The sequence below is a fragment of the Anopheles gambiae genome, chromosome 2 (genome assembly GCF_943734735.2).
Source record: "Anopheles gambiae chromosome 2, idAnoGambNW_F1_1, whole genome shotgun sequence".
Taxonomy (NCBI): domain Eukaryota; kingdom Metazoa; phylum Arthropoda; class Insecta; order Diptera; family Culicidae; genus Anopheles; species Anopheles gambiae.
In genome coordinates this window covers 27,553,225-27,571,611 of record NC_064601.1, presented here as the reverse complement: position 1 = coordinate 27,571,611, position 18,387 = coordinate 27,553,225, and the positions used below count along the sequence as shown (strand labels likewise).

The following is an 18,387-nucleotide window of genomic DNA, read 5'->3' as shown; positions in this document are numbered from 1 at the left end:
ATGATGACGATGATGGTGGTGGTGGCGGAGCTACGTCTACAACCAAAGACCCTTTCTTCGTCGTTTTGCTCTGTTTGTTTCTCCATCGTCTTGCAGCGCATAGCAGCAGCAGCAGGTCCAAGTGATGCTCACTTTTCAACACCTTCAGCACATTATCGAACGTACGCCAAACCAAACCCTCGCGTACGTTACCACCAAACCGCCGAGATCTTCCGGCTGGAAACGTGTGGGCGCAGCAGGTCTGTGGTGAAACGCCACCGAACACACACATAGAGCAACATAAACATAGCATAATAATAAAAAGTTAATTATCATACCATTTGTGTTCTATTCCCTTTGGCGCAGTAAAGACTGCAGAGAAGCGATATGCCCGCGAGGGTTGCAAGGACGGATGGTATATTCGGTTTTGCGCCATACGCACCGATATAGCGGAGGGTTCGAATTTCCTCGGCAGCGGGAAATCTTATTGAACCACATTGGAAGGTGTGAAGAACAGGCGCAAATGGAACCCGGTGGAATTGGATCAGGAAATTCCGTTTGGGATGGTCAAGTTGTGAAACAGGCTTAGATTAGTTAGAAAGCGATTCGAATGTATACGTGCAATGCTTGAGTAGTTGATAATAGCTGATTATCTCACACATTCTATTTGTAAAAACAAAACATGATTAAAATTCTTGGGGAAGCTGGATAGATATACACACCATTCCTTTCACAAAGCGGCAAAGGACACTACTACTGCGCCATATTCCAAAGAGGGAGAAACTAAAGCGCCGCGCTCTTATGATAGGTGATTTATGCTTTGTATTTTTCAAGCATCTTTTATCCACCGCCTCGCATCTTTGCTAACTGAACCAAACACTCAATATGCCCATCCAAACTATCCAATTATGAAATGCATTATTCTTGTCTTTCAAGAATGCTTTTTGCCCTTTAGCATTAGAGCTCGCTCCATTTCTTAATGGGGCTCGCGCTGGATTTAAAGATAATGCAAGCGCGAAGAACAAAGAAGCGTGGATGAAAAACAAGCGCAAGGGAAGATTGTTGCCTCAGCGCATAGTGTAGGTGTGGGTGTGTGTATGTGTTATGAAATATATGAGTTATGAGCGCATGACAGAATGATGATGCTGGGGATGCTCCTTCAATGCAAAGACAGGGAGACACACACAAAAAATCGTTTCATTATTAGTGTTTTGTTTTCTAGACGCTTTTCTAGACGCTGGATAGTTTATTATTTTTGTTATGCTAGAATCTGAAAAATTTGTCCTCCGAGAGTTGTGTATACATTTTTTGCTTCTTTGAAAATGGGAAGGAAATAAATGAATACACAACAAGAACCAAGTGCGATGGAATGAAAGGAGACGACAATATATATAGAATAAAAAAAACTACGATGCTAGAACATCTGCGAGGAGATGAAAAGAGCATCAAGATAAATGATGCATAAATTTAACGCTCATTTTCATGTTTGTGCTGCACGAATAATTTAAGCTGCTATCTATCTACGTCTAGTGCGACGTGGCAACCTTTTGAACAACAAACACTGTAAGATAATCTGTAGTATAGAATAAGGACTGCAACACAATGTTAACAAACATATTTGCAAAGCTGTGAAAAATTACAAACCAAAGGATAAAATCTATCGTTAAAATCAAACGTTCCAACGGAACTGTGTTGAATACCTTCAAAACCAACACGTTTTTTACCGAAACGTAGTTCACAAACCTTCAACGCTGAGCGCGCCAGACCTTTGATGAATGCAGACAAGTCACTCCAGTAAAGGAAAATGGGGCAAGCATGAAAAAAAACACACCATCGACATCGGCAAGGTCATCACGGGTACGACACGTCTTAGGGACGTGATTAAGATGCTAGGAAAATGTTTCAATTACTTAGCAGTTTTGCTGTTGTTGCTAGTGGTTCGAACTTTTTCTTTTCACAAAAAAAGAACAAGCAGGCAGCGTGGATGAAAGAAGATGAGCGTGATCCCAACCGAATGGATGTCGGCAGGCAGTATATGCAAACAGCACACTACTACTTAATTGTGTGCGTTGCTGTTAGGTTTTTTTTGTTGCTGTCTGTGAGAATATCGCAACCATCATCTATCAGGGTCTTGAGGATCAAATAGGGAAATAGGTTAGAGACAAAACAAGGCCTGTCAGCGTCAAATGATTGAACGCTTCTTTGTCAGTGTTTGTGCCTGCCGAGGGTTATACCAAACATCCCGCAGATCTAAAAACGGGGCCATCCATCCGTTTTAGGCTTAGCGTGAGTGAGGGTCGGGGCGACTGTTTTAACTATGATCAGTTCATTTGTCGTCACGAGTTTGACGCTGGTCAAGTTGATTGCTAATAATCGCCACTCAAGCCTTCACCACTAGAGTCTGGAACTTTCTTGCCATCGTTTTGTGGCACCAATTCTAGCGCGAAAGCCACACCGAGAAAGCGTGAAATCAATCATCATATTTTATCTTGCCAAAATAGAAACCAGTGTCTGTGAGTGTATGTATTTAACTTCATTCCATAGCAAAATGCTGCCACACCACTAACGATGTGACACGATTTTTAACGATCCCACTTATTTGGCTTTATGCCCAAAACCATCACTCGCCATCATTCGCCGGTTATGGCCAGCGTGCGGTGAAATACGTACAAACTGCTGCTGCTGCTGCTACACCGGAAACAGGATATGTCATCGCGTACACTCCCTCCCGCCACTGTCCTATCATATCGTTAAAGCCCAAATGTGGCTTTCGCTTTTCCGCTAATTTTTCCCTTTTCCGTTCATGTCAATTATAAACGTTACACAGCTGTCATTCAAAATAATACAAGCTATATCCCCAAAAGCAGCGAATTTCACGACACCCAAAGCGTATCGAATTGAGTATTCGAAATCGTGAGAGTCTTTTGCACGTGACGGATGATCGGATCAAACCGGTGTAATAGCACTGCCCGCCGCACAACCATCACACAACCGTCGTTGGCACATGGTTTGGAGCTCCATATTTCGTGAATTTTGTTTACATTCAACTGTCGGACACAGTTCTTTTACTCCACCTCTCGCGGTACCACTCCACTCCCGTCCCCGCTTCGTGCTCATTAATGATCCAATGTCGGGTGATGTTGTCATGCTGGATGGCAAGCAACGCTTTTTATACGTAGAGAGAAGCGTATCAGAACGTTACCCGCTGACAGAACGGAAAGCTGATAGGAAGAGTTTAATCTTTTCTGCCTCCCATTCCCTCCCACCGTAACCTGACGGCCTGGTGGTCGGTAGATCAGTCCAAACGATAAAAAATGGTTTGTTGCACTGGAAAAATTTAAACGATCGCGGTACGTTTTATCTCTGGCACGATCGGGCGCGAGCGCGCGCGTCCGGCCACCAACAAACGTTGCTGCGCTCGCCAAACGTACGCTACCCTACTGCTTCTTCACTTTGCGTGCGCTCACCCCCACGGAATGGTCCGACCGCTGCAGTGTCATCGTTTATGAATGAATGAATGTGAAGCTATTATTTGTTTTAATTGAGTGCACGTCGGCGGCTCATTCACGACCTCTCTTCCTCTTTCATCGGGGTAGGAAACAACTCCTGTCCTGGCGCTGCCGCGGTTCATGCCTTCGTGCGAAAGTAATATTATGTGAGACCGCGCACGAAACTGTGTCCGAGGAAAAGGGCTGAAAGTATGTATGAATAGTCGAAGCGAAATTAATAAAATACACTGCAAGCGGTCTCATCGAAGGGAATGATGATCATCATGATGCGGCAGCAGGGTTCATGATGAGAAAGCATCACATCGCGACTTAACCGTTGATGCGGCGTATGTGCGAGTGTGGTTTTTCGCATGCCCTTTTTGAATGATGCGTTCACATTGTGCGGCGAGTCAAAAAAGAAATGCATGTTCCTCGCAGCGAATGCACACTTTTGTTTTATTGATGAGCGGTATTAACGTAGCAAAAGTTGATGACACACTCAGCAAGCGTACTTAATGACCGTTCAGTGGGTGGAAGTATTTCGACACCGCCAATTACACATTCCGTCGTCACGAGGGATGATGCTGGCGATTATTGGATAGTGTGAAAGAACGCGTTAATAAAGATATGAAGTACTTTGCAGCATGTTTCATAAAGTAAAGAGCCAAAACTTGGACAACACTTTACATACAAAAGCCGTTTTCGCTATTAAACCGTTGGCATTTAAATAGCTGCACGCGTGCTCTTGCACAGTTACGTTTGAGAATGGTTCCATCAAACACACAGTTGCAAAGCATAATCGCTTTCATAGCCGTAGGGGGTACGATTTGCATACAGGCAAGTACCAATTGTGCTGCAACACCGAGCAAATGATTGCAGGCGTCATATAATTTAATGATCGTTAGAGGGAAGAGAGCGCAAATCAACACAGCCGTCATAAGTCACTCAGTGGATGATCGTGTTTGACTGTGCATAATACGATTCGAGCGCATCTGGCAGCACAACTCGTTTGCGCTTCAAATATATCCATCCACTTGGCGACCAACAACGACTGATGCTGGTGAATTAAAGTCATCTGGCAAATTGGGGCCGTTGTGCACTCGACTGTTGTTCCTGCTGCTGCCAGCCAGCTCGACTGTGCCAAAGACCCTTTCTTTCTCTTCTTCCGAAACTGAATCAAGCGATCTCAAGATGCTTTAGAGCCGCCAACTAGTGCATCAAAACGTGCTGCTTTACGTACTCGCATTAAGATGTTGTGCCGTACCGTATAGCAGTTCCGTAGCAATCGCTCTTGCAAAAGATGCTAGAGAAATTCGCAATGAAACCGGGGAGAAGTAGCACATAACCTCGACCGACTTTTTTTTGTCTTAGGAGATTTTTTCTGCTTCCCTCTTATACCTTACGAGTGCACTGAATGGATGCTGCTCTTTCCTTTCATTTCCCGCGACTAGTGTTCCATCTGTTTCCGTCAATGGCTTTATTTATGTCTTACCTGTGAAGTAAAAAGAGAGAAGAAGAAGAAATGGTTTAAATTAAACGAATTATAACCAGCACACTCCTACTTAAGCCATTTAGCAATAGCGCTGATGGGAATAGTTTCAAGAGGCAAAACGATTCGAGCCCCCTTTCTCCCTTCGTGTTGACTGTTGTCGATTTCAAAATAAGGCGCTTTGAGGTCATTGAGAGAGCAGAACTTTGTATAATTAAAACCACCTACACACTACAACTCAACCTTTTATCCGGGAAACCTTAACTAGCATTTAGAAAATGAACTAAAACTCAGCGGTGTATAACACACGCACACTGTGTACTCGCTCCAATTTTGTCGCTCGAGGACAGGATTATTTCAGGTCATAATATAATAAAAGAGTGATCATAAAATGTCACAATTTCAAAAACAAAACAGCAGTGTAAGCTCAAAGAAAGCCCCTCTAACCGATAGAAAAGTAATGCAACACCTTCAGCGAATAAAAACATCAAATGGAAATCATAATGCGGGATGTGATGTATAAATACATTTTGTGCAAATCAATGATAATATTGCAGTAGTAACAGGTGAATGGTCAATTAGTCAAGTAATATTTCTTCGAGTTACTTTTAATAATTCATATTATTTATGATTGACCATTTTGTTCAAAGGTTAATACCTTCAGCGTCGTCAGAGCAAACTACAAAATAAAAAGGTTAATTACGAAACAACTCACAACCCATTGTCACCTTTTCAGAGTAGGAACGCTGTTTTAACCTTTAATGGAAGTCTTTTTTTGTGCTTCAAAAATAAAGGATAATTGTAGACGTTTTAACTACTAGGTGAGGTGGTTTTTGTGGCATTTTTGAGTTGAGAGTTGACAAATAAACATCCTCATTTTTTGAGTAGGAAGGAGAGGGTCGATGAAAATATGCCTAGCTTGATATGATACCCGTTCCGGGCAGAGGCTCTAAATTCTCAGCAAAACCAAATTTCAAAACCCGACCCTAACCTTTCAACCCGGTTTTCCTATACCTTCTACGTAATCAGCACATACTACTAAAACGGAAGCAAACCTTCGTCACTCTTCCCTGCTACCTGCCCGATCTGCTGTTGTCATTGAAAGGCCGCAGATTTCCGTTTCCGTGCATGAAGGTCGTGGTGTGCTAGAATGTGTATCCCTGTGTCGCGTCGTCGACCACACGCACGCACGCACGACCGTACTGCTGTACGAGAAAATGGAAAACATCCCGGGACCACCACGCTCGAGTCTAGTGAATCAAAACAGGAAACGAGCAAAAAAAATCTAGCACAACCAGCCGTGCACAAAAGTGGGTCTAGAACGTACGTAGCGCAACTGCGGGAGCTTGGGCAAGATACCATAGCGGCAATAGTAGAGTTTTTTGCCGCCCGAGACTCGTCGTCTGGTCTGGTGGTGGTTCATGTTTTAATTAGTGTACAACCTCAAGCTAATATGAGAGGCAGAGAAAGTGAATACTCCCTAGATCATCTCTAGAGTAATGCTTCTACATCGATAGAATACTGCCAATCCGTTCCCCGTCAGTTCTGACACAATTTCCCTGAAGGTTCATATCCTTCATAACCGGCAGTGTATGTGTCTGTATTTCAGCCCCGTCTACTGTGGTTGAGCTTTCAATTAGTACTGTATATAGTATGGCGGTGGTTTTGGTCGCTCCTTCCACCAGCACACGCACAGGTTTTGCTTCACATCGAGCGATCCGGAAATTACAGAAACCACATCATAATGTGCGCGTAAAAGTTGAAGGTGTAGCTCTCACAGCCTAGTTTAGCGGTGCAAGCCATCCTGAACGGTGATGACCATGATAATGACGTACTAGAAGCCTTATACTACAGGTAGCGTTGTTACAATTTTATGGAACATTTTCACCAACAGCAAATCTCAGAAGACCACCGGACGCACCAACTGACAGCGTGTTTTGTTGCGCTTATAGACACGTTCTTCTTTACGCAATACCGAGACGCATTTAGTTGTCAATTGTTTTTTGTAAAACAGTGCAAGCTAGATTTCTAAAACACAAATGTTGTAAACTATTCAAATGTACTGCTTTTTGATCAGATTCTTTTGTTTAAAGAATAATCGTTATTTTGTTCTTATTAAACATAAATTGTATACAAATTGTTTGATTTAACCTGTGTAGTAATGTTTAGCCAAAACACCTTAATTGTTGCAGCTATAGAATTTGATACAAAAATGCAACGGAACGGAATCCCACTACCCGATGATACCGATGCCAAAGTGTAGCAAAATACCTTGAATTTAGAGGTTTGCATGCTAACTTTACTAATGCTACCGACCAGCCTCATAATGCTGCTGCACAATAACATTCCACCTACGGAACTTTCAGAATAATGTACAGGAATTATCTAACTATCCTCACTCACCACGACTACACTCGCTTCCATTTTCGTTAACATTGCTCTTGAGCTTTCGGCACACGCTGCGAATAATACGATCGTACAACAGTTTAACGCAGCGAAAAGTATGCCAATATGTGGAAGGAATTCACTATTCAAATATTTAGTAAACTTTATTCGGTAAGCTCTAACTGGCCTCAAATTTTGATGGCAGCCCTGCCTATGTTGAGGGAAGTTGAACCACAAGTGAGAATAATTGGTTTATAAAGCATCATAGACTAGCTGCTCAGTGTTAGTAACTAATCAAACCGCAGCAGCGTTCGGACAGTTTGGGCTCAAACACAAATTGGGTTTTGGGAAGTGGTGCCGCTCAAGCCATGAAAGGTGGTGTTTTACCTTCCCATTTTTCTGTTCGGCTTAGGAAGATGTTTTATTATTTTCATTTTTAGGCTAGGTTGGATGTAGCAGCAGCGAAACTAGACCAGTAAAAGTATAGTTGTACAATGGCGGTACACAAAACTTTTCCTTACGCGTGTACCAACTATCCTACACCCCCGGTATGTATAAATCGTTCCTGAATTGTGTACAGTAAAAAGTACATCGATTGTGTCTGAAAACAAAAGCGAACACACCCTTCGCTCTCCTCACAGACATCGTTGTTCGGGAGAGATGCATCCGTGATTCGGTCGAACCTTTCAGCCTGCAGGGTACACACACACACCAGTGTGTAATATTAGTTCCACCATTCAACCAAAGGTCCACAACGTTGTCCAAGTCTATTTTGTCGTGCTTTTAATTGCTTCTGGCTTTTTAATTACCCTTCCACCGAGAGACCTGCGTGAGGTGATGTTATTTCCCGCACGGAAAGTTCTCACGTTTTCAGAAAGCTTTTCTTGCCCGGTACTGAACCTGTGTCAGACGTAACTACTGCAGCAGTTGATAGTTGGTCAGCACATGGCGGACAACATGGCTTACAGTCATACAGTCCCCCGTCCGGGTCAGCCCGGTCAAATACGAGTTTTATGGTTCTGGGAATTTAACATTCCTCACTTTTCACCTGCCCTAAATAAACGAGCGACTGACCGTTAGTTGCACTAGATTTACAAATTTTAAATGCAATACAACAACAACGTAGCAGCAAGGGTAAATGTTGAGCGGCGTGATGTACTGTCTTTATCGCTGCATAAATCATCACCTGTTTGTAATTAAATATTGTGACAAGCCGAAGCTGCACATCCGAATTGATACATTTCCAACATACCTATAATCCAGCCGTTACTTAGCAGTTGAAAGAAGAATTACCATGGTATGCGGGGTACGGTACTGTTTAATTAATTCAAACTTCCGCTCCATTGCAACCTGGAAAAGGCACCGTGTGCAGGTGGGTAGTGCTCCTTCTCGATGCTCGTGTACATCGTAATTTCTAATGAATTAGGTAACTTTCAGTCCAAAATTCCACCGTACCGTACCATACTAGCGAATATTTAACGAACCACTCGTCAAATTGAGCTTCACACACTTGAACATCATGTTACATTTACAGCACACCGAGTACCGAGTACACTCCTGTGCATGCAAAATTCGCAAAATGTAAGCCACGGGCTAGTACTGCTGGTGGACGCGTGTGGTCCGGTGAACCGGAAGCAAATCTGTCGGAACTTTCGCTCTCTCTTGCTCTCTGGACACACGCGTGTCTCGATGGTACGTACCCGCGTATGTGCGTGTTTTGCGGATTGCTACATGTGCAACAGAGTTAGTGCCCTGAAGGTACGTAATCGTATACGGAAAAGCACCGGATAGAACCCGCAAGTGACGCCACATCAGCATCACTTCCCCATCACACCTGGCAAAGGAACAATTGATTGCAAGCACCGGTGCAGAGCACACCGGAAAGTCAGATGCGGTGTGTTAGGCAACGCGAGTGTGTGGTTTTCAGAATATGTGCAACGTTCGTTGCAATTATCGGCAGCAGCGCCCGACATAGGCAGACGAATGCATTTGAAAGGTGTGCGTCCAATTGCGCACGATGCGTACGGATTTTGAATACAGCCAAATTAGTATTTTATTGCCAGTGAGGTTTAATATTTGGGCTCGTAATTTGCAGCGAAACACAATTAGGCAGTCAAATTTACGAAACTGCTGTAGTTTGAGCTTTGTGGGGGCAGCTCGAAAGCAAGGGCTCGCTCATTAGTGCACTAGAATACTGATTAGTGCTCACACGAGAGATTTAATTAAAGGTGTATGTTATCGGCAATCTAATTGGTAAATCTTGTATGACTACAGTAGGTTATGTTAAAACAATCACCAAACGACGTTCAATGGTAAAGAATGCCTTTTTCTCTTCGCAAGGAAAAGCGTCAGCTGCACATGAGTAGTTTGCAAGTCACCGCAAAAACACAATGCACATGTTGGTTTGTAAAATGTGATCCTGAAAGCTGCTCCGGTATATTGTACTCTAACAAAACGAAACGTCTGCACTGGAACTGTGGGATATACACACCGCACAGATGCAACCACAGAAACGAGAACAGGTCATGCTGTACTATAGAATGTGTTGTAACGCATGCTTCCCGTTGTATGCGTAGTGCATGCTCAAAGCTAAAGAAGTAGAGTTGATTGAAAAACTATTATAAAGAGAAGGATGTTAACAAGAGGTGCATCCAAACCAATGCATGAAATAGTTATACACACGAGTTGCAACTTCTTTTGTACTGACAGCGCTTAAGAAGATGGATAAGCTTTACTAAACAACCAAGAGAACAGATTTCCATGCGAAAAATCCTAGCTGAACATAGTTCATGGTTGTAGGCGCAGGCAAACATACGAAACGGTCGTGGTAATTTTCCGCCAAACGATGAAGGGGAAAAACGTGAGCTTGTATTATTTCCACATACACACACACACAGACCCTGCACGGGCCGATCCCATTTCCAGTGCCAGGTGAAAGGCGACCGCGAGTGACACGACCAGCCTTTTCATTCGATGGGAGCGTCATTTGACGTTGAACGTTGGGGGATAGAGGTTGATCCACTTCATTATGCTGCCACCAAACCAAATACCAAACACGACCCATCTTTATACGTGATTGTCGGTGTGTATGTGTGTGGTTTGCAGCGTAAAAGCAATTCCAACCTCTTTTTGACAGCCACGAGTCGGATTGAAAAGTACACGTCACGTTTCCTGCCTCCTTTACCGCGAGTAACACACCACCTTCGACGACGACGACGACGCGTATTTCCGACTGCAAATAATAATGCTTGCCATCTCGCAAGCTAAGCCATCCACTTGCTCTAATATACACCGGAGGTGTGGCGGTGGATGGTGGGCCAGTGAATGGAAACACAGAAATCAGCGAACGGGGAAAAAAGTATGCAGCGCAAAGCTGAATGAGATTTCCACCGTGAGAATGTCATTCCCGAGCGTTTGATCGTTCGTGCCGCAACAATTCGCGATTTTGCGCCCACCTTCTTTCCATCTTCGTTGCCTTCAAAGCCGTTGCCGGAGCTTTGCGGGGAAGCTTTCCTTTCTTCGCACGACGAAAAACGCAACCATGGCCGTAGTTCGTAGTACCATGGCCGTTCACGATTCTTATACTGCGGAATAAACGTTTCCCTCCATGCATATGCTGTGGGTTTGACGAGTAGAAAAAGGAAAAGATCACGGTGCCTGCTCATCCATCCACATCGAGCAATGCAGTGCGGATGTGCTTTTAAAGAGATGATGGAGACATTCTGCATCACTCTGCTTTCTACTCTGCCTTTTCGTGTGTAACGCTTTTTACCCATAGCATCCTCTCGGTCCGAAAGGAGAAGTTTACTTCCGGCAAAGGAAAACAAACACAACCGACGACACACAGAACTGTGTCCCACTTTGTGGTGGTAAAGCAGGATAAGACATCAGTGCATATCTTCCATGTGTCAGCCAGTGACGAACCCCGATGGATGAGCCGTTTGATTCATCGTGTCAGATGACGATGAAACGATCACAGCGTTCTTGCCAAGCATTTTGTGGTAACACTGTCAATGGTAAGGTGACAATGATGGCACACCGAACGAACGATGCCGATTCGGTTGGATGGTTTTCCAACGCACATCGGTGAGTTTCCGGCCAACGCTCAGCATAGTGTGGTAGAATTTTTCGCCACCGCAGGCCACATCCGTTGGACTCATTGGACTGTTACCGTGTTTCGCTTCAGCAAAGGGTGGGTTTGATGAGCGCCTTTTTGCTTTCCGTTGTCATTTATAGCAACATTATGCTTGTGCTGCAAATTATGCGTATGGATAGTGAAGCTGTTTCATTTGAATGTAAATAAAAATGAAAGTTATCTCTTGGCCATCTTCTTTGTAAACGTATTTTTGAGTAAATATTAGCAAGGATGATCGATTAAACTTAACATGGGGTATAATGCTATTAAAAAAAGAGGCAGTTGAACACGGCCGTTTGATTGGTTGATTCAAACATTCACCGCTAGAAGCCACACCACTTCTGCCTATCCACAAAATACGGAAACGTAATCAAGAAACGCTTATTTATGTTTGCAAAACCGTTCGTGCACAGCCTCCCCCATCCCATGGGTGACTTATTTTGGGGTGCTGCATCGTTGCATCAACAACACCGCAACAAACCATCTCCAACACCACCACACCAGCCAGCAGGTTTATTTCGGTGCAAAACACGATTTGAAAACGATGCATCACAACAAGTCAAGGCCACAAAAATAGATTACACGGTCGCTTTACATCACACCACAGCTACCAGTCGCAGTCTTCTCCAAGGCAGCGATGCTCGATGAGGATGCTGCTGTAAGACGGACGAATTTGCGAACTTCTTGGTGTATTTTTAGTACGCTGGAAAAATATCATCCGACGCGTGTTTGTGTGTGCAACGACATTAGTGCACAGTTCGGTGGGCCTGGTGGGATGGATCGTTAGCAAAACTCCAACCGTATCATGAGCGGGTAAATATTGTGTATGAAGAAGCGGTAACATTGTAAAGTGGTCCAATTGGAGAGTATAATTGTTATGAGAATGAAAACACATTCACATTTGAAAATAAATGTGCATTTTGAACGAGGTTTGGGGAATTTGTCAATAAACATTCCAAATTTGAGCTTTAATATCATTAGTAGAGCTTCCCAAAACTATCAGAAGTTTAATGAAAATCTTCTCTAATGTTCATTATTGATGGATAAGTTGTTCTATCAATTAGTGCGCATTATTCCTCCCACATTATTGGGAATGAACTACTTAAGCATGCATAAGCGTTTGCAAATCGTATGATTGACAGCGCAAAAAAGGTAGTTTCCGCAAGATTCCACTAATAGAACCAGCAGCAACGGCAGCGGCTAATCGATATGTGCGGTACCGCGATGTCACCGTTCACCGCACCGCATCATTACGGCATGCCAGTCACATAAGTTTTATGCACCTGGGTCGATGATGAGCGAAACAGAAAAACTCAAGCGCATAGAAACAACCACACCGGGGAATACCCTGAATGTCTTGAACATTCTCTTTCTCTTTTCCTTCTCCCTGAGGATGAACAGTGGTTTGGCCTGACGGCAATAATGATTGCAGGCCGTGTACAGAGAGCTTAAGCAGCAACCGGAAAGGCTTCTTCTCGCATTAGAAACTAATGAGAAAAAAATGAGCCACCACCGCAGTCAGCGACCGGTGTTGTAGTAGCACAGAGCGTGTCGTTGTGAGGTCATAAAACCTAACGCGGCTAAGCTCGGAAAAGCTTGGCTTGGGAAGTCGGATTCCCGTATCTCCGGGGATGACCTTCAGCTGTTCGATTCGGTAACTAAATACATCCCCGGTTGTGACTAGACCATTATTGGTGGTTCCGAGAGAGAGCGACAGAGCCAGCTTATTGATTTGTTTTACTTTCTTAAGCTCTAAACCACATACACACACAAGAAGCTCTTGAAGGGTGTCCGGTGAGACGACAGCAGTTGCATTGCGGTTATTGTGGATGAAATGGAAAATAAGGGACGCCGTTTCAACTAATCAGGTGCAGTCAGGTGTGCTAACAGTCTTGCTGTCTGCTGCACAGGTGTCTACCGAAATCGGTAGCTCTACGCTTCAACTGGATGGATCAAATGTCGTTTGTCGGTGGCATGGCAAGGTTTCAGTTTCTAGGAAGCGAAATAGAGCAATGCACCATAAAATGCATTCTTTTGTAGAAAGTACCGCAGCAGTTCTAATCCAAATATAATGCCTAACACATTATGGTTATGTTGACCTCTAATTGGATAATAAATGCGATGGCTCACGCTTCATTTTGAGATGTTTGGATACTATTGGAGCAACTGTTGTTAATCTATACATTAGGTCCTTCGAACCGGATTCACTCGAATTCTTTGAAGGTTGTTAGTTTGACATACATGAACAGTGTTTCACTATAGACACTTAGTTTGAGCAAATCAACATCACGTGTGCTTTACCGAGAATAATTACAGATCCAACCCAATTGTTAGATTTCAAATTCAATAATAAATTCATAACCCAATTTAAATCGGCATTTTACAATTTCACGGCACCATCAAATCGGAAACAGCGACCACATGCGATACCCTTGACGTGCAAGTGTGTCGATCAAACGTATTAATATTCACTTGTTCGGTTTAGAGTTGTTTTATTTCCACTTCATCATACTCTCGCTGTATCGGGTAGTGCTTAGAAAAAAAGGCTTCACTACTCCATGAAATGTCAGCACGTTGCCGGTCAGTCAGTCAAACCACTGTTGGCGACTGAAGGGCGGTAGCAGCGAGAGTGTACACTAAAAATAGTCCTACATGTCTGACACAAGCGTGTCTATGCATTGGGCCAGGAACATTCGAGTCCATCACACATCGATCGCAAGTCGATTCCAACGTTATCGAATCGATAGGATTTCTTTTTTAAATAGCCAACGTTGCCTTCCCTCGTTGGTTCGTTCATGTCGTTCTAGCAGCATTGCGCTCGTTTCGTTCAGGTTTGTTCGGCGGAACAGCAGGAATGTTGCGCTTCGGTGAGGTGTGTGGTGGTGGATTAGTGGAAGAATTTACGCAAGCTGCCAACACACTCGCCATGTTTGGTATCGACTCGTTTTCGGTCCACCCTTGCTCGGGGGCTTCATCCGCAAACAGGCCGAAGGGTCATCGAGATGGATACAGTGATCGAAGGATAGGTCACCTCCACACAAGTCCAGTTAGTGGTAAAGGTTCCCACTTCTCTACGACCCACTTGTGGCAGCAGTCTTACACTTTTGGTCAATACATCTTTCTTCCAAGACTAACACGCTCTCGGGCAGACGGTTTCTCGTTCGGGGCCGAACTCTTTTCCTAACACTTTCGTTCCAATTTCATGCCATTTCTTCTCACCGTGGACCACCCACCCTTTCGTTGCGGTTTCTTCTACCTTGCCCATCATTGGGCAATGTTTTGGCAGGCGGTCAAGTAGAACCGCTTTTCCGTTGGCGATGGGTGATCTTTTTTGCTTCTACTTTGCCATCACACTTCTATTCATACGCGCGCGCCTGAAGGAAATGGAAAACGCAAAGATTTCCACCGCTTTGGGGACACACGGACGTCCCCCCGGTGCCGGTGCCACCCGTCATTCCGTTCGGGTGCCGGTATTCGCGACTACGGACCGCGCAGCGGACCTGATGGAATTTTCTATTTCTGTCATCGGCACTACGCGCGACCAGCGAAACCAGCGGATGAGGCGTGCGTTTGCTGCTGGGTGTGTCGCTGTACAACAAAACGACCATCACCGGGTTTCTCGGCGCAATTTCTTTCGCCTTACGCGAGGGGGTTGCCTTTACCTCCCCCGTACATGCCCACCCAAGCGCGAGCTGTGCTGCAACCGAGCGTCCTTTTCCAAGTGTTACGGAATACGGCACACACCACTTTCGTTGGTCAAATGGATGGACGGTAGCGAGTAGTAAAGAGAGCGTCGTTTGTATGCTTGGAGCGACTGTGTTAGAGGTGTTGTAAACGTTTATTCATTTTGTGGTGTGAATGTATAGAAAAAAAAGGAAAGCAAAACAACTAGCATCCAGACCAGCTGAGGGAAATGTCCCTGAAAATGTTGGATGGTTGCTCAAGCGAAAACGTCAGGTCCGCTCTGCGCTAGTACGGCATTGCGACATCAAATTGATTGGCTTTGGAGCATCACATTTTGCTGCCAAGGAGTGTAATGGCACTGCATTGTATAACATTAACAGTTTATTTATGTTACCTGTTACAACTCCGAAATGACGAAGAATTAATAGAACACATTCAAGGTAGTGTTTGTATTTATAATAAACTTAAATTTAACGCTCACAAAAAATCAATCAATAAACTTCAATTCAAAAGTTACCAAATCGCCAAAATTATATCAAGTTCTCAATTATAGTGTATTTTAAGGTCAAAATCACCAGATCTTTCCATTCCTCCAAAGGTCCCGATGATACAATACCATCCCTGTGCGACAAAATAGCTTTCAATATGCCTGCAGACAAAACCCAATTATCGTTAGCAAAAGTTATAATTGAATATCTACACTGCTCATCGCATTAGAAAGACAGTTTCCCATTAACTTGCTATTAATAACGTTTCCTTTATCTCAAATGGCGTGCTTCGTACACAACGCAACATTACCAAACCATTTTAAGCCCCCATTCCAGACACACCAACCGCCGTAGACGAATCAATTGACATGTCTGCCGTATGTTTTCGCCAAAGACAACAGCACACGTTTGGCACATCCGGCACAATACACGTCCTGTTGTGCATCGTCGTCACTCGGGCGCGTCCAAAAACAGCAAAAGATTTCCCCAAATCAATGAGTGCCAAGGATGAGGCAGACGATATTTGCTTTATTAAACTGTACCACACATGCCGACGAGCATTTTCCGATCCGGTTCGTCTCGTGTTCGTCTCCGCCGTCGAGATGGTGGGATGGTGAAAAGAAATGGTTACACAAATTGTTCACTTAATTACCAGCCATCGGAATTCTACAACCTGTGCGTTGTTGCTAGCACAGCCTGGTTTTCTCGGCACATGGTTCAAATTTCCTAGCACGATACAACCGTCGACAGAAGGTCTGTAGGCAAGCGGGCCGCAAGAACGTGCATCGAGGGAAAACATAAGAAGAGGGGCAACATTGGATGGAAGGTTTTGTTTATTTACTGTCAAAAAAACCCGGCTCCCGCATGGAAGATGCAAAAAACAAGGAAACCGGTAGAATTACCTTGCCGTGGTAGGGGTATTGGTGGTGGTACTTGGTACAAGGCAGCAGAACGTTTTACGCACAGCACTCGGTGACCACCTGTGCGTTTACGGGGCAATATTTTCTAAACAACTTTTCAGCGGTTTGTTTTAACTGATTGAAGGGGTCTGAGAATCGATTCGCATATCCCACACGACGCCTATCCTTGGCATACATTGAAGAGGCAGTAATTGCAGGGTGTAATTTTATTAGTCTTGATGCTGTTTCCCACTTACCTATAAGCGTCATCCAAACGAGCAGCATCATCACGGCCGTTGAGCTGACGATGCTACGGCCATATTGAGCTGCCATCTTGCCGGTCGGTTTCCTTATTGGTCGTGCGTTAGCGGGAAAGGTTTCCTTAAATTTGCGCGTTCGCTTTTGCACCCTTACTCGATCAACCCCCGATTGACCGATCAGGAAGTAAAGCAGAATTCACTTTTTATGGAGTGAATTATACAATCTTTTACACGTTTTTGTTTTGTTTCACTATAAACTATAACACTCTGTAAAGTTATGTTAAGCAATCATTTTCACGCAAAGACACACACTGCGCACTGAAATTATTGAATCATTTCGTTAAAATCGCATATTATTTTTTAAAAATAACTCGATAACAAAATTTAAAAAGCAAAAGACAGAAATATCTGTTATCCAAGTAATTATCCGTTTTTAAATCATAAATAACCCCCCATCCATCAAGCTCGAGCTTTTGAATTTGTCGATCAACGATCAAACGGTCGGGCAAGAGTGAAAATCGATCCACCACCACCACAAAGGTAAACGATCAAAAGCACACCCACTCGTCGCCTCAACCCTGCCACACGTTGCGGCTTTGCGTGAGACGCTTTTATGATTCGCCTCTCCCGTCTAATGTTGCGCCCCTCTTTTGTTCGTGTATCAAACGCGTCGCTCACTTGCGTCGTTCGGTTATACAAGTGTGTGGCCCGTCGACCGTGACGTCACACAGGTGCACAGGTATTCGTAAACATTGAACGCCCTGCTGTTGCTGGGTTTTTTATATGTTATCTGCTTCGCGTTGTTCATCGCTTCTCGTACCAATACAGAAACACATACACGCATACACGTCAAACGATCACACCTTACGCTGGCCCTTCCCTTCGCTTTTCATCTTGTTTAAGCTCGCTCGCTGCACCCTGCACTGCATCACTTTATGAACCTTTTGTTTTGGGCTTCTTTCGATCGAAGAACACACGCACTGGACGACAGTGGGCTTTACCATTATCTTTTATTCTGCCTTCTTTATCCCACCACCACCCTGTCACACACCAAGTGTACGTTCCGCGGGTTAAGGGTTTGCCGTGACTCCACGTACACCAACATACAACACTTCGTCGTATGTGCGCTCAGGTTGACTTTAGGCACCGTGTTTTGTGCCCGCACCAACACATCCAAACCGCAGGTGATTCAATCGAATCGATTAGGAACAATTCCTCTCATTTCGAGCAGCTCAAACGGGTGTATTCTTGAACATTAGTGGACGGGAAACAGCATAGAATAGCTGATCGTGAGATGAAACTAACGCGCACACAGTGTTTTAATCAACTCCGGTCTCCACCCTTAAACAATAACTCACACACAGCACCGATCGGGGTTTTGTTTTTCGGGGAGGGGGGGTTGTTTGGGGAGGGTGACAGTACACACCACACCAAGAGCTGGCCCAAGCGACGCACAGCACACCACAATTGAGCCCCGTCAAGCTCGCTCTACCACCGGCCACGAACGTCGGGTGGCATGGCCGCGCGTCATTTAATCCAATTTACTTCACACTCGCGCGTACGCCCGTCGTTAACTAAGA

The 18,387-nt window shown here is 44.3% G+C and overlaps 1 protein-coding gene across 15 annotated transcripts in view; it reads right to left on the bottom strand.

The window, feature by feature from the left end:
• Nucleotides 1-18,387, bottom strand: part of LOC1273160 (fasciclin-2) — a 172,115-nt gene that overhangs the window by 37,923 nt on the left and 115,805 nt on the right. For all 15 annotated transcript variants that reach the window (XM_061647140.1, XM_061647135.1, XM_061647141.1 and 12 more), the window contains exon 2: nt 16,805-17,125. In XM_061647140.1, coding sequence (XP_061503124.1) covers nt 16,805-16,880 — 76 coding nt within the window. In that variant the 5' untranslated portion in view covers nt 16,881-17,125. The remainder of the gene's footprint in view (nt 1-16,804; nt 17,126-18,387) is intronic.